Here is a 14,753-nt window from a genome sequence, read left to right as displayed (position 1 = left end):
CATTGATTTTGAAGTCTGAGTTTCTAAAAAAACATAGAATTATAATAATATTCAACATGATTAAAATAAAGATTTTAAAATGCTGTTTTCAAATGATGAACAGGTTTTTACAGCAACATGAAATCTATTTAATAATATAATGGCTAATTTAAAATCTGTGTGCAGGTTTTCACAGTTTCATGATATTTTTATATATTTATGAGAGATTTGTTGTTTGATTGTGTGATTGCACAAGGTCGTAATTATTTTTTTAATTATGAACAATTCGGGGCTCCGTATTGGCATCCCTGAGAACAAACACTCACTTATAGCCCGCATTCAAACCACTGACAACTGCCAACGATCCCTGGACAGATTAGTTTGTAATCTCTTTATTCTATTAGAACTGCATGTGATGGAGATGTTTTATAAGCTGTAAATAGATTACAAACATGGAGATGATACTTCACAGTGTCAGCCTACCTGCTGGAATGTGATTGCATGGCGAGCACAAGGCGTAGCGAGGCGTCCCAGCCAGGCCCCGCCACTGACAAAGGAGTGTTAGAGGTCATCGTAGTCCAAACTGCATTAGCCTTCAGACCGTCGCTAATCAAGTTAGGCTTCATTGTTCACCCAAATATGTGGTTCATCCATATTCTTCAGCTTTCATCTCTGCTCACCTTTCATCTTTCAGGTTTTCTTATGCAGTTGCTTTTCCCTACTCAATCACCTCTTCAAGTGTGTGTCCTGCAAACACACACTTTAGGCGCACATGAACGCCACAACATGCCACCCCGACACCCTTACAGGTGACAGCTACGCGACAGCGTGACGGCAACCACCTGATGGGGAATGATGAGAGCCGGAAACAAATGAAAATAAAACGTCTAATTATGTCAGCGGCACCTTGACGGTGCTTCACTGCTACAACCCATTTAAAATAACATCCAGCACTGCGACGGGCACACGTGTGGACTCGTGCACGCAGCAGGCAGCAGTGACGGATGGAGGGGCCTGGTGCAAGTGCTCCGTCAGACTGTCGGGCCACTGGCTGCTGCTGCTTCAGTCAGTGAGGTAACGGGGCATCGAGGACTCGTATGTGTGTGGGATGGAACTAAAGTCTGCTGGGCTGCAGCGCAACGACACCTCCAAAGAGACTGACTTAGACCCCTATCCAGGGGCCTATTATTCCAGGAGGTATCCACCCACCACCCACTGCACCATCTGTCTACATAAAGTTCTCACTGAGAGCAGAAAAGCACAATTTCCAGCAGTGCCACAGTGCACTCAAATGTGTGTACAGAGACAAAAAAGGACAGAATAAAAAGACAAATGGCTTGTTGTGTTACAGGAAACAAAGAAAATTCATATCAAAGGTAATTTCTGTGATTTAATTGCTGAAAATCTGTCTATTTTCCATGAAGTAAGTTGAAGACCCACTCCAATGAAAATGATGCTTTGTGTTTGTAACACGTTCTTGTAGCATTGTTCTGATGATGGAGGGATAAATCAGGAAGATTAGGCTAAAAGTTGCATTACTGAGTATTTCTGTATTCTTATGGTTGTGAATCAAGAGCAGCCGACAAAAAAGAGCATATTTATCATGCTGAAAATATTCTGGACGAGGCCACAAGCTCCTGCTTTGAGCTCTCAGCAACGGGGAGGGGAAGGGGGGGTGGGGTTGCTTAATGCCAACAGAAGTGAATTTTTAAGGATCTACTGCCACTTTTCAGTTTTTGGATTTTGCCTAAAAACATAACGCTTTTAAAATAAACCAAAAGATGATGGTAGTGGGTCTTTAAATGAGGATTTGTAAGTACACTACATTTAATCAATGCATTTTTTTTACTGCCTTTAGACTTTAAGAAAATAAAATTACAGATGAGAACAGCACACTTTCATAAAAAAAAAAAAAAAAAAAAAAAAAAAGATAGTTGCCAGCGAGAACAAATTTTAAACTCACATGCCATAGTTGCCATAAAGAATGTAATCATTTGGGTTTAAGTTTAGGATTTTTCAATGCTTTCCTTTCTGAATCAGTGGTGGGAGAAATAAAAATAATCTGTGAAAAACTCCTGAAGGATTTTTCTCCTTCTCTTTTCCCACCGCTTTGTCTTGCAGAGAAGCAAAAGGGGGAGCTGCTTGGGCGTAGGAAACATTAACTCGAGCATCAGATGGATTTGAAGACAACACACTTGCCGACCAGCTGGATTTGAGGAAAATACACTTGGTGTCCAGATGGAGTTTCTGGGAAAATAGACACGACGCACACTACTCTATTTTTCTTACCATTCAACCCTCCAAATGTGCAGGATGGCAGAAAACAAAAACACAAACATCCCACTGCTGTTTTGCTCCTCCTTGGCGATCAACTGGCCGTTAGCGCGTAGAATAACAATGGACGTTCTATCAGGATCAGGAGGTGTGTTTAACCATCGAACAAGTGTCTGTAAGGCTGCCAGGATACTGACTTCCCTGGATGTTGAAAGCGGGTACAGATGGACAAGTCCAGGCTCTCGTCAGCCAAAACTTGTGGATATTTATTCCAACCAAAGCTGCGAAGATTCATAATTAAAGTGAGATTTTCACACTTCATATAGACTTGCTTTGCTGGAATAGTTTACAGCTAGAGGGAAGAACAGGGCTGTTCCAAGTGAACTTAGACCAATAAAAAGAAATCAGCTTTCACAGATTTGCACTTCAGCCTGTCAGATAGCTTTTATGAGGGAACAATTGGTGTTGTGAGCCTCACCGGTGTGTGTCCTGTAGTGGTCCTTCATGGCTGACAGGTTGAGGAAGGAGTAGTGGCAGGATGGCCAGGCGCACTTGTACGGCTTCTCCCCGCTGTGCAGTTTCATGTGGTTGTTCAAGGCCCATTTTTCACTGAACGAGCGGTCGCACAAATCGCATTCGAACTTCCTGCAGGACAAGAGCGGAGGGAGGAAAAGGAGGGGTGAAAAAAGAGCAGTTTACTGATCCTAAAGCCCATGTAAAATACTTGAAATCCACCCTATGAGAGATGAGGCGGGAGGTCTGAGGATACCCGCAGAGCACGGGGGGGGGGGGGGGGGGGGGGGCGGCGTGTGATTGTACTCGTGCACACACATCACACACAGAATCCAGTTGGCTGCTGGTGTGTCATGTCTGTATAAGCAGGCATTGATTTTTCTGTCCTGGCCTGCCACCTCCACCATTTATTCTCTGCTTTGCACCAGGGCCCAGAGGACTACAGAAATTCTGTTACACTCCACACACACACACACACACCCTGCAGGGCCATTGGGGGGAATAGAGTTCACCTGTCCAGCGTCCCTTCCCACTTAACCAGTGCTAAATGAACAGTTAACAACATTTTACCCCCGTGTGTAGAAGCCTTGTCTGTTAAAACTCTCCCACCAAACATCCTCCTCCTCACCAGCGCCTCACTCGCCTCTCTTTAGCCTCTCATTCCTGTAAGGTGCTCTGCGGTTTGGTGCTGAAGGCTTCTATAAGCACATAAACTGAATATGCATGTCATTCTGTCCCGCTCTGGACATCTGTCTGTTCTTTCCCGCCCACGGCCCGACAGAAGCGGCTTCTTTCTCTGAATCAGTGTGTAGGATGTTCAGGCCCAGATTCATCTGCCGCACTATTGGGCTTCAACAAACACAGAGACAATAGGAAAAAGCCCGCGTTTGAATTCATCTTTACCCTCCCGCTATAATTTAGTCGCAGAATGACTAATGTGCGAGTCATAAACAGATGAAGTCGGGTTTTGGGAGGCATTCGTCTTGCAGTGAGGGCCATGTTATTTTAGGGAGGGCGGCTGTCTTTAAGTCCTGATTGTGTCGCTTAATCCCCGAGGTATCTGTTTCATAGTGAGCAGCATGACACTCACCTGAACAAATAATGACTTCCAGCAGCATGTAGCATGTGTCTGAATCAATAATTCAAACTCATACATCTTCCTTACTGGAAGGGAGGGAGTAGAAAAAGGAGAATAGAAGGAATAAAGATGGGGGGGCAGGAGGAAAGGAGAGATAGAGAAGAAAATGTGTCCTGGCTTCCGTATCAATCTATATCTTGTGTAAAGACGAATCCAAATGGGATACAGATGTCGTCCTGCACCGCTTGAGAGGACATTTGAAGTTCCAAGGAGGGATGGAGCAACTGTATAATGGCTTGGAGCTCAAACGTGCTTTTGAAGAGCCTGGTTTGCTCCAACTCTTATCAACTCAGTCAGTCAAGACCTCCTCTGGCCAGTCGGAACATTTCTGCATCCGTCTTTCCTTCCCTATCGTCCTCTCTGTCTGTGTTTTTACAGAAGCGCCCGGCACGCTGGGACAAGTAAATAAGATGAGTGAAGAGATGCTATCTTTTATTGTACGCATTATGCACAACACTCCTGCTTTATGAGCTCAACGGCCCACTGTTTATCATGGGGTCTAATCGCAGCGTCAGGCGGCAGGGGCTTTGGACGTGAGCAGGCTGAGATGGAAAGGAGAGGAAAAACCCGAGTGAAAGAAGACAGGCAGGAGGAGAGGAGCAGCAGATGGAGGACTCCGGGCTGGCAGAGTCAGAGGGGGTTTTGTAAGGATGAGAGGAAGGTTTGCGTCTGTTTTTATGGGATCAGATGGAGCGCTTTGATCTTGTCCCTGCGTGTCAGATCCCGTCACAATCCACCGTCTCGCCCATACATATTCACACTGCTGCTAAACAGCCGAAAAACTCACTGGAAGCAGGAGGCAAAGCGGGGATGGAGAGACCCAGGGAAGGTTAAGCTGAATGAGAATGCAGGATGGAGGGAGGAGAGGAGAATCTACCTGGAACAGCTTTATAGAGATGGATTTAAGCCCAACAACAATCAAAATACATTTCTGGTGCTGAGAGGAGAGATTCCTGGAACATAAAGTACGCTACAAGTCTTTATTTTTTAATATAATTTCATCTAGCTGTCAGGAATTCCCAGAAAACATCCTCTTGTACAGTAAGATCTTTTTAAAAAAGCAACATCAGAGGAATTTGTCAAGAATTAACATTATAAACCTAAAAGCTCAAAAAGTTCATTTCATCTGAGCCCTTTAATGTGTAATAATGTATACAACGTTTTAAATTAGTTGAAATATATTAGCATATTGCTTATTGCTGATTTTCATTTAATGTGTTTCTGTTGCTCATTTCTAAACAGAACTGTACTAACTGCATTTTTGAGATTCTATTATTTAAATAGGCAGCATCTGTCAGTGACAATGGAAAGGGACCCGTTTCCTGACGCTGCAAAGGATATCCAGAGCATATTACCCACAATCCTCGGACAAAGACATGCCAAACAAAAACACAAAGATAAAGCTGCACGTTAACCAGAAGTTTTCCACCTTAAACAGCTGATCAGCACTCATTTATATCACAACAATCTGACCACATTCATTCCTTTAGTAACTTTAATCATAGGTTAGCTTTCTACAAAAAAAAAAAAAAAAACGTTTCACTTCGATATGGTTACATATTTGTAAATATGCACCGACAAGTGACTTGGCTTCTCCAGTCAAACATCTGTTTGTTGTAACCGATGTCATTGCTGCTCTTGTCCTGCTTTTTTGGGGCTGCAGAGTCTGAAGATGTTGAATTATGTTTCACTGTGACATCACAGTCCAGGATTAGAAAAGAAACCTTCCCGGGAGCCGTTTGCTGGAATTCAGGGTTTTGTTTTATATAAATAACTTTTACTGTTGAAATGTTGGTTCCACCGTCCTGGAACGTCACCATTCAGACGACAAAAGGAACAAGAGAGGAAGCAGAAACGTTCAATTCCTGACTCTACATTCTCACAAATTTACTATAGGCCACAGGAAGTATAAACAGTGTTTGTCAGACCTAAAGAGTACAGACAAAAAAATGTTAGACAGACTTTTCACACACTTGAAGTCCAGGTCAAAGCAAAAATTGTTAAATGTGAGTTTTTACACAGGAACATAAAAAAAGTGTATTTAGACACTGATTCAGCCTAAAAAAAGAAAAAAACAGAAGTAAATTACAAGTAGACTTTTTTTAGCCTGAATAATAATGATTAATACTTATGGATCTAATAATTGCCCCGCACTTGGACTGGTAAAATATAAATAACCCTAATCAACAAAAATAACAATTTGCTTCCACTCACTGCTTTTCAAGCAAGTTATCAAATTCTTTTTGACAAACTTCCCTTTTTTTATTCATTGTGTCATGTATTCATGTATATGTTGAGAGGTATATGTATAAGTATACATCTGTATGTATATGTATAAGTGCGCAAATATCTATTTAGGATTAAGAGTAATTATAATGCAATCATTTACATCACATTTATATATATCTTCTTTAATTTTTGATTTTTTTGATTTCCCCCATCGAGTCATGACTAATTATCCAAAATTTGGTATATCTATGTATAGAAATGCATTTCTTTTGCTTATCTTTAGTGATTTTTCATTTTGATTGCTTGAAATAAACTAATTTCAAAACAAATAACCCCTTAAATCAGTTTGTCTATTTTTGTGTCTTAAATAGATATTAAATACAGTATTTAATCATCAACTGGAGGGACATAAAAATCCACTTCCATGAAGATGTTCTGCTTTTTTCTATGGGAAAGTGTCTTTTCTTTGCAGATTTACTGAGAGAAGAACCTCCTGCTAGAGGAATCAGAGATCTGCATGCTCCCTCTCTCTAAAGAGCACCTTATGATTTTGTTGCTACAGTAACGTAACCCAGCTTCAGCTCAGGCAGCACCGGACACCCGGCTCCACCCGGCACAGGTTCCCCGGGAGGAGGTGTTCTCCGTTTAATCCAGGCTGGAAGGAACCACTTGACTCACTACCACCCCCAAGTGGTGAGGTGGGGCTCGATGAGAGATAAGCTGCACAATGTGTTCTTGGAGAAAAATGCATCAAAATGGACAGGTAGATGAAAAGTTGGAGCCAAGTTCACAAGCATTTAAAAATAGTTTTTTTGAATGACCAGATTTGAAGCTTCTACCGTCATGCAGCCCAAATATTCCCCAAACTTTTTGTCCGCTTTGTGTTGATGCAGCTGGCCGTGGCGAGGGGGAATAATCCGCAGCACAGCACAAAGACAGAGAGAGGAAGAGGCCGCCGCTCGCCTCAAGCCAAACTGACACAAACAGACAACTTCAAAGTGAAGACTGTTGTTTATTTGGCGAAGGGAAGGGAGGGGGGCCGGCGAGGGGGGGAGAAAATTTATCTGATATGCAACTGTCAGGAGAGCATTTTCACATGCAAAATAGCGAGTGAGTGAGAGAGATTACCTTGAGGGAGGAACATGACAGCATTCACTAGGGTCAGGATGGATCATCATCTTCAGCCCCCCCCCCCCCGGATTCTCTTTTTCCCTCCATTGCTCTAACTTCATCTCTCCGTTCTCCCTCCCTCTTCCTTCCGTTTTCCCTCCCTCATCCTGTTTTCAGACTCCATCACTCTGCACTTCGACAAACCGGCAGCTTAGATCCAGACTAAATTAGCTGAATGAAGATTAAATCATTTGGCCCTGAGCTCTCTGAGATATTGGTAGGAAGAGCGAGTAAGCCTGAAATGCCGTCCGACTGCAGTCGGACCAGCGCAGACGTCTTAGGAGAGGCTTTTCCTCCGACTGCGGTCAATGGAAACCCGATTAGAGGAGGGCGTTGGGTAAAAAATGGGCAAAAGATTCAATTCCCTGGGACAACTATTTCCTAAGTAAAGGCGCAGGTTTGGCTGCCTTTTTGGTTTTGGGCGCAACATTGACCGACGACAGGCTCCTGTCCCTGATAAGACATTGAGGCGGGCAGCGCCATCGCTCACAGAGCTCAGCAGAGGGGCTTCGCAGGGCGGGCGCCGCTGTCGGCGTGGCATCCGATCCAGGGCCGCTCACGTTCAAATCAACGCAGATATGCGTCTGTGGCCTGCTGCGCAAAACAACCCTGAGTCTGCGGAGGGAGGAAGTCTCCCAGGACAAGTGCAGCAGCGGCAGAACAGCAACAACCCAAAACCCTCCGAATGTTGGAGATGAAGCTCCGGTGAGACGGGAGCCGCTGCGTACGGCGGCAATGTAAACACAGGCGCACAGCAGAGATGCGAGTTACTGATTTATGTTTACCTTCAATCCCCAGAGAAAAAGGGGGGATGGGGGGAGAGAAGAAAAAAAATGGATAATGAAATAAATAATAAAAGACCTGGCCCATCTGATAAGCTGCTGTTTATCCGGCTGTAGGGCAAATACAAATTGTCAATTTAATGAACACAGTGGACACGATGAAAGCGAGGTGAAGGAAGCCGCTGTCTGACAAACAATCAGGAAATGTTATCTTAATATTGCTGCAGTTATTCCACCCATAACTTAGCGGGCTTGGGAGAAGACGGGGGGGACGGGGGGGGCACAAAGGCCAGGTTCCTCCGCAGTGGCCCTGTTATTGCCTGTTTTTATTACCGAACATAGCTCATGGTCCCAAACACACAGAGCTGAGTATGAACCCCAGAAGTGCCGACAGAACCTTTTCTCTCCCTCGACTCTTTCCCTCAAAGCCGAAAGAAAGATTTGACCAACATTACACAATGAATCAAAATGCCCCCCCACCAAAAACATGGCTGATTAATGCAGTCAAACTCCTCTGCGCAACTGCTCGCAGCGTGCCCTACGCGGCGTCCAGATAACTCAAACGTCTTTTAGAAGCCTTGGATTTAAAGCTTCGCAATCTGTGCAGTCGACAAAATTAACTATCACCTCCATATTTATATATTGCGGCAACTAAATTGCGTCGCGAAGAATTACTATCAATATGAATATCTGCAACAATAACTCAGGCGCAGCGCTGAGGACAGGATGCTCTTTATCAGGCTTCTGATAGGCCTTAAATACAGCACAAGGCAGCCATATCACAGCCTTTTCTCTCTAATATCAGGCTGCATTAGCACCTCGTAAATCAAATTACACTCCTAGAATTTCATTAGGCTCACCTGCCAGCACTGCTGCGCTGCAGAAATATTTATGTTTTTTTCCCCTCTTTTTGCTCTCAAGTACACAAAAAAGTAATAGGGGGAGGGGTGTGTAGGGGGGAGATGATAAACCTAATTATCTTTTAAGAATAGAGAGAAAAAGGTGCCATAAATTGTGGCGATCGTGAGGAGAGTCGGCGCTTCTCGGAGCTTCATGGGAGAGCTGGGGTTGGGTGGGGGGGGCTTGCTCCGCTTCTCCCGTCTTCAACCGGGGCTCCACTCATGCAATCCAATTAGCAGCTTCCCCAAATTTGCTCTAAACAGAAATCAAAGCGGGTGATGTATGATGTGGATGGGCAGGCCCCTTAACGACCGGGCTAATCTGATAAAACCGCAACAAGAGCTGCAATCTCCAAAATACTTGTTCCAACCGGATCCAGAACATTATGATAGCTGCGCTCAGATTTTATTTCATTACCTGCAGAAAACGTCACATAAGGATTTGGTTTTGTTTCTTAATTGTGGAAGTGCGAGCATGGGGGGTAAGGAGGTGGCCCTGGGGAGGAACGCTGACATTCCTACTCTTGTTTTGTTTCCTTGCAGTTTAGTTTGGGTTACTACGGTGGCCCTGAAGGGCAAATCACACCAGCAAGTCACTCAACGCAAAAACATATTAAAGATCACAACGACAATTAAAAAAGGAAAACGAATCCTAAAAATATAACATAGCGTTTTAGAAATCAAAAACATGCGCACACAAAAAGGAAATGAAACATTTTCAAAAAGAAAATTAATTTCCAGAAATCAAAATGAACTGTTGAAAAACAAACCACAAGAAACTAGAAAAGGTAGGAACTATGGGACATCACTGATTGGATGATGACATTTGAGCTTTTTTAAATGTGTCTTTAATGCCCGGTCTCTGTAAAATAAGAAATACGTATTGGAAAACAAAATTAATTTCCAGAAATGAACATGAAATGTTAAAAAATGTAACACGATGGGAAACTGGAAAAAGTGAGAACTATGGGACTTCACTGATTGGATCAGGACGTTTGTCCATCTGAATGTTTTTGGCACAAAGCTTAACTGGATAATTGATAAACTGTTTTTAGTATTTATACTAAAAAAACTTAATGTCATCATCCAATCAGTGATGTCCCATAGTTCCTACCTTTTCTAGTTTCTTAATGTGTTTCATCTTGATTTCTGGAGATTCCTTTCATACTCTGAAATGCTGCATTTCTATGTGGTTTTGCTTTGGTAGTTGTCATTGTGGTCTTTTGGTGTGGAGTGATTTGATGCTCTTCGGGGCCACCGTAGGACACGGACTGCGATGGGATGACGGCGGCCGCGGCGACAGGCACTTTAAAAAGTCTGTGTACATGAAAGCATTGAGCTGTGAAGGGTTGCTTCCTGTAAAAATCCCCACGCTGCACCTCTGACAGGGTCCTCCTATCAACCCTCTGGGCCCCCATTCCACTTGAAATTAATGAGTTTCCTTCTTAATCTACGCTAGTTTATTTACCCCCCTCTAAACACTCACACACACACACGCACACACACACACACACACACACACAAACTAAAATGAAGAAGGCGGCATGTTAAAGTTACGGAGCGGCAGCAGAAGTTAAACACAGACAGAACTGTGTGTGTTGGCCAGAATGCTGTTTATTCAGGGGGTTTGTGTGTGTGTTTGTGAACATGAGGCGTGTGTATAGATGCGGGGGGGGGGGGGGGGGGATGTGCATCGGTGGGCAGAAGTAAAAGACCAGGTCCATTCTCTCTCTTATTACTGAAATTGTAATTCAATGATCACCTTAGATCACACGCGTGCCATAAATCAGATAGGCTTGACAGAGGATGAAAAATTGTATTAATAATCTGAAACTTATTATACAGTCCCAAATGCTCCCTTGATAAATGACGTTGTTTGGGCCTGACAATGATTGCATTTAAAACATTATTTCTCGCTGCTGGTGTGTATGGGAGTGTGTGTGCCGCCGCTGGACGCCGCGGCTCACGGGGTGGGGTAGACAGAGGTGGGCTTCCCGAGCCTCATAAAATATGCAAGATGTTTCCCACCACTCTCTCCTGGGTCAGCGGCCAGGCGATGGCCGCGCCGCCGTGCGACTTTGAAATCCGCACGTGCGTGCACGGCCATCAGAAACGGCCGGTGGCTCGCCGCCAGTGAAAACACACCAGCGTGGCAAACCGCAAAGAAGGACTTTCTTTCATCTTCCGAGACATACAAGCAGCAAACACGAACGAGACCGGTCAAACTTCAGCACACGTGAGAAAGAACAGACACGAGCTTCACAAGGCTCCTCTTTTTCCCCTCAAATATGTCATGTGCAGAAGTTTATCTTTCCTTATAACTCCATTTGTAGGAGAATATTAACAAAACAGGCATATGTTTAGTTTTAGATTGAAGCAGAAGTTTGGTTCTCTGCTTTTTCTTTAATCTGTAAAAGATGAAATTGTTGAAGATGCAGCTGTGGTTCCATCAGTTGGTAGTGTTATTTTTATTTATTTTTTTACCACGTAGCGCTTCAGAGTTCTTTTTTAGCAGACGTCAAACAGAAAACATTAATCGGCTTTCCAACAGTCCTCCTGAATGGAATCAATCCAAGTGTCTTTTTATGGCTGTAATTTTATTTGTAAATTAAAACTGTTTAAAGACGCCTTCGATTAAAATAGTGTTTTTAACCTGTCCTTGTTGCATTGTTCTCAATATAGAGGACAGAACATTAGGCTCAAAATTGCATTCTTGAGTATTTCTCTATTTAAATCACTGAATCAGCAACAGACCAAAAAGCCCAGAGTGACGTCGATGCTGAAGTCGGTGGCCACAAGTCTACATTTTCCTCATCTGAGCTGGAATCGGCTCAAAATTTTAGAGCTGGATAGCTGCAATATTGCTTGCCTTTTATTGTTGCAATGGTAATGTTAGGTTGGGGATGTGGGGGGCTGTAAGATAGTGGGAGAGTGTGGGACAAAGGGAATGATGGGAAATGAGGGTAGGCTTACTCAGCGCCAACAGTCATGCCCACAACTTGGAGGCAACTTGTGCCGCTCTGCAGAAATATTTTTTTTAATTTTTGCTAAAAATTTCATAATTAAAAAAACAATTGATGGAAAGATGATTGGAGTGGGGCCTTAAGTAGCTTTAGATTTTTCAACACTCTTTTATTTCAACAGTCTTTTTGAAAAAAAATCTTAAAGCAGCCTGGTTTAAGCCCAGTTTTTTGCAAATATTTTAGACTTCTGAAGGCTGCACAGCTCCCCCTACCAAAAACCGCATCGACTCATGTTGTTGAGATAAGGGTCCCTTCATTTTGAACAAATTATATTTGATGAATGAGCTTTGTTAGAGGACACTGTGTCAAGGATGAGGCAGCCCACTGAAGCTACCTGTGGCTGCAGAGGCAAAGATATAAAGAGGGAAACCTTCAGGTTTAAACTCAGGATGAATGCACCCACCGTCTCTTTCTGTTTTACCAGAAGAATCGAGAAAAGCAGCCTGGAAAAAAAGCAGGTTTGTTTCTGTTCAGAGGGGTGTGGGGATGCCGGGTGGTCAATTCTGGTTCTGGTTCTGGTTCTGTTCAACCTGCAAGTGTAGCAAACAGTATGACCCCCCTTCACAGGACTATTCAGATTAAAGTCATGAAGTTAGGGAGTTCTTTGACAAGTCTTGATGTTCTCACTTAGAGAGTGAATAAAAACTTGCTACAAGTTTCTATGGCTACAATTCTGGAAGCAGCATTGTCAGGTGTGTGTTTGCTCCAAACATTTAAGACGATTACTGCCAACTGGTAGCAAGTAAATGAAGTACAGATATTTAAAGAGGAACACAAATCAATCCATGAGGTGGATGATTTCTAAATCTGTGAATGCATGATGCCCACACACATACAAACATTTACAGTAACACATTTCAGTGATGCTCTTGGACAATTTCCTCTGTTCTTGGAAGGGCGCAGAACGAGAAAGCACGGTTGTTTCCATGATGGCATTATAACATTTAGAAGCAGTAAAAGGCAGGCGAGAGTCTTATTGTCTTTAAAATAAAATGAAATAAAAAAAGGAATGTACTGGTGAACTGCGTTAAATTCATGAGTTTGTTGCACCACAATCCCCAAATTGGATTGGTGCTATTTAAGAAGTCAGCACTGTGCATTCAAAGTTTTCTATAAATATGGGCATCACTAGCTGTTTAAGTGTGTAATATTTGCTTGTTATTTGACGTTACAACAGCAGCAGTGCATGACTGTATTTTTAAACCTTTATAGAAACTAAACTAGGAAGCTAAAAGATTAGATTTGCCTTCCTCCTTAAGCACCCCTGCTGTTTAATGGCATCAAATGAGAGCATAGGAACAATTGTTTTTCTTTCTTTTTTTAATTTAAAACTTTGCTCATCAGCTTCTGAGAACTAAATGGGGGAGAAATGTTCAACTTATCACTCAGTTGTCAAAGATGTTTCCAAAGATGCAGGAATGAAATTGACCCCCCCCCCACCCCCCCACCCCCATTACTAATGTTTTCATCCAAAATTTAAAGACCCACTCAGATGAAAATCGTGTTTTTGGTGTTTTAACATGTTATTCTGGCCTTTTATTAATGATGGAGGACAAAGATAAAGAAAATTCAGCCTAAAAGTGCTTTTTGAGTGTTTCTCTTTTCAGATTGTTGTGAATCAGGAGCAGACAACAGAATGCAGTTTGAGAAAGCTTCTAGGTGTTACGAACACTGCTCTGCTCCATTCTGATGCGTCCACTTGCAGACAAATAGATCCATGAACGTCTTTGTTTTCCTCGTCTGAGCTGAAATCTGGATCTAAACTTTACGGCCGGATTGCTCTCATATTGCTTGCTGTAGTTGATGCATCTGTAATTACAGGTTGGGGTTGTGAGGGGCTGTAAGTTAGTGGGACAGAGTGTGAACAAAGGGATGATGGGAAACAACCGCAGGTTTAGTTTGGCCGATGCTCACGCCAACAGCTATTTGGTCCTAAACAAAAAAAACAGCATATTTCATTGATAAAAGACCAGTGGGAAGCCTTTTACGATCCGTCAAAAGCTGATCAGAGTGAGACTTAAACATGAGTTGTTCTAAAGGTTTTTGCATTTGCAAACATGGCCAGAGTTCTGACACATCATTGTGATACCCCTTAAAATAAATTCTTTGTATATAGTTCAATGGAGCTTTGCCTGTTTTTTTGACCATTTTTCACATTGTTTTGACTTAATCTTTTCTTTAATTTTGTCTCTAGATGCTTGATATTATGAAATACAAAAAACGTTTGATCGCAATTTTTGTGAATTTTGCAGTTAAAAAGACAAACTTGTGTTTGTAAACTTATGTTTAAAGTACAAAAAAAAGGCCCCGGAATACTAAAAGTCTATTCGCACAACCTAGACTTAAGTGAAGTTATCGATTTGAACGAGTCTTTGGATCTATTATAATGAGAGCAAATGATTTGGTATCTCTGCAGATAAAATGACATGTGTTGTCAGGCCTGGCTGTTTTTTGGTAGCTAAATAGACTATATTAGCAAGAAAGTCATAGTGTGGTTGACGTATTCACGTATCACAATTTAGTAAGAGTGCAATGATTGTTTAAAATACCTGGCTAAGTGTTTGTTAACCCGGCTTTGGGTGATGATTTCATTCCATGTTCAGTCAGGAAAAGTGATTAACCTCTTGGTTGTTGGGAGTGGGGTCCCAGCAGAGGGATGCAGAGACGCCGGCTGCTTCCTGCCCGGTACAGTTGACTTTACCCCCACTGGCCTTTACTGTACCACAGCAGCGACCCAACCCCGCCC

At 42.7% G+C, this 14,753-nt stretch overlaps 1 protein-coding gene across 2 annotated transcripts in view; it reads right to left on the bottom strand.

The window, feature by feature from the left end:
• znf407 (zinc finger protein 407) overlaps positions 1–14,753 on the bottom strand; it is a 180,618-nt gene that overhangs the window by 82,921 nt on the left and 82,944 nt on the right. For both annotated transcript variants that reach the window (XM_011473345.4, XM_078932882.1), the window contains exon 6: positions 2,732–2,898. In XM_011473345.4, the coding sequence (XP_011471647.1) occupies positions 2,732–2,898 (167 nt within the window). The remainder of the gene's footprint in view (positions 1–2,731; positions 2,899–14,753) is intronic.

The sequence above is a fragment of the Oryzias latipes genome, chromosome 16 (genome assembly GCF_053564925.1).
Source record: "Oryzias latipes strain Hd-rR chromosome 16, Olatipes_Hd-rR_3.1".
Lineage (NCBI taxonomy): Eukaryota > Metazoa > Chordata > Actinopteri > Beloniformes > Adrianichthyidae > Oryzias > Oryzias latipes.
The sequence above is the reverse complement of the archived record's forward strand: the minus strand, read 5'-3'. Positions and strand labels throughout refer to the sequence as shown.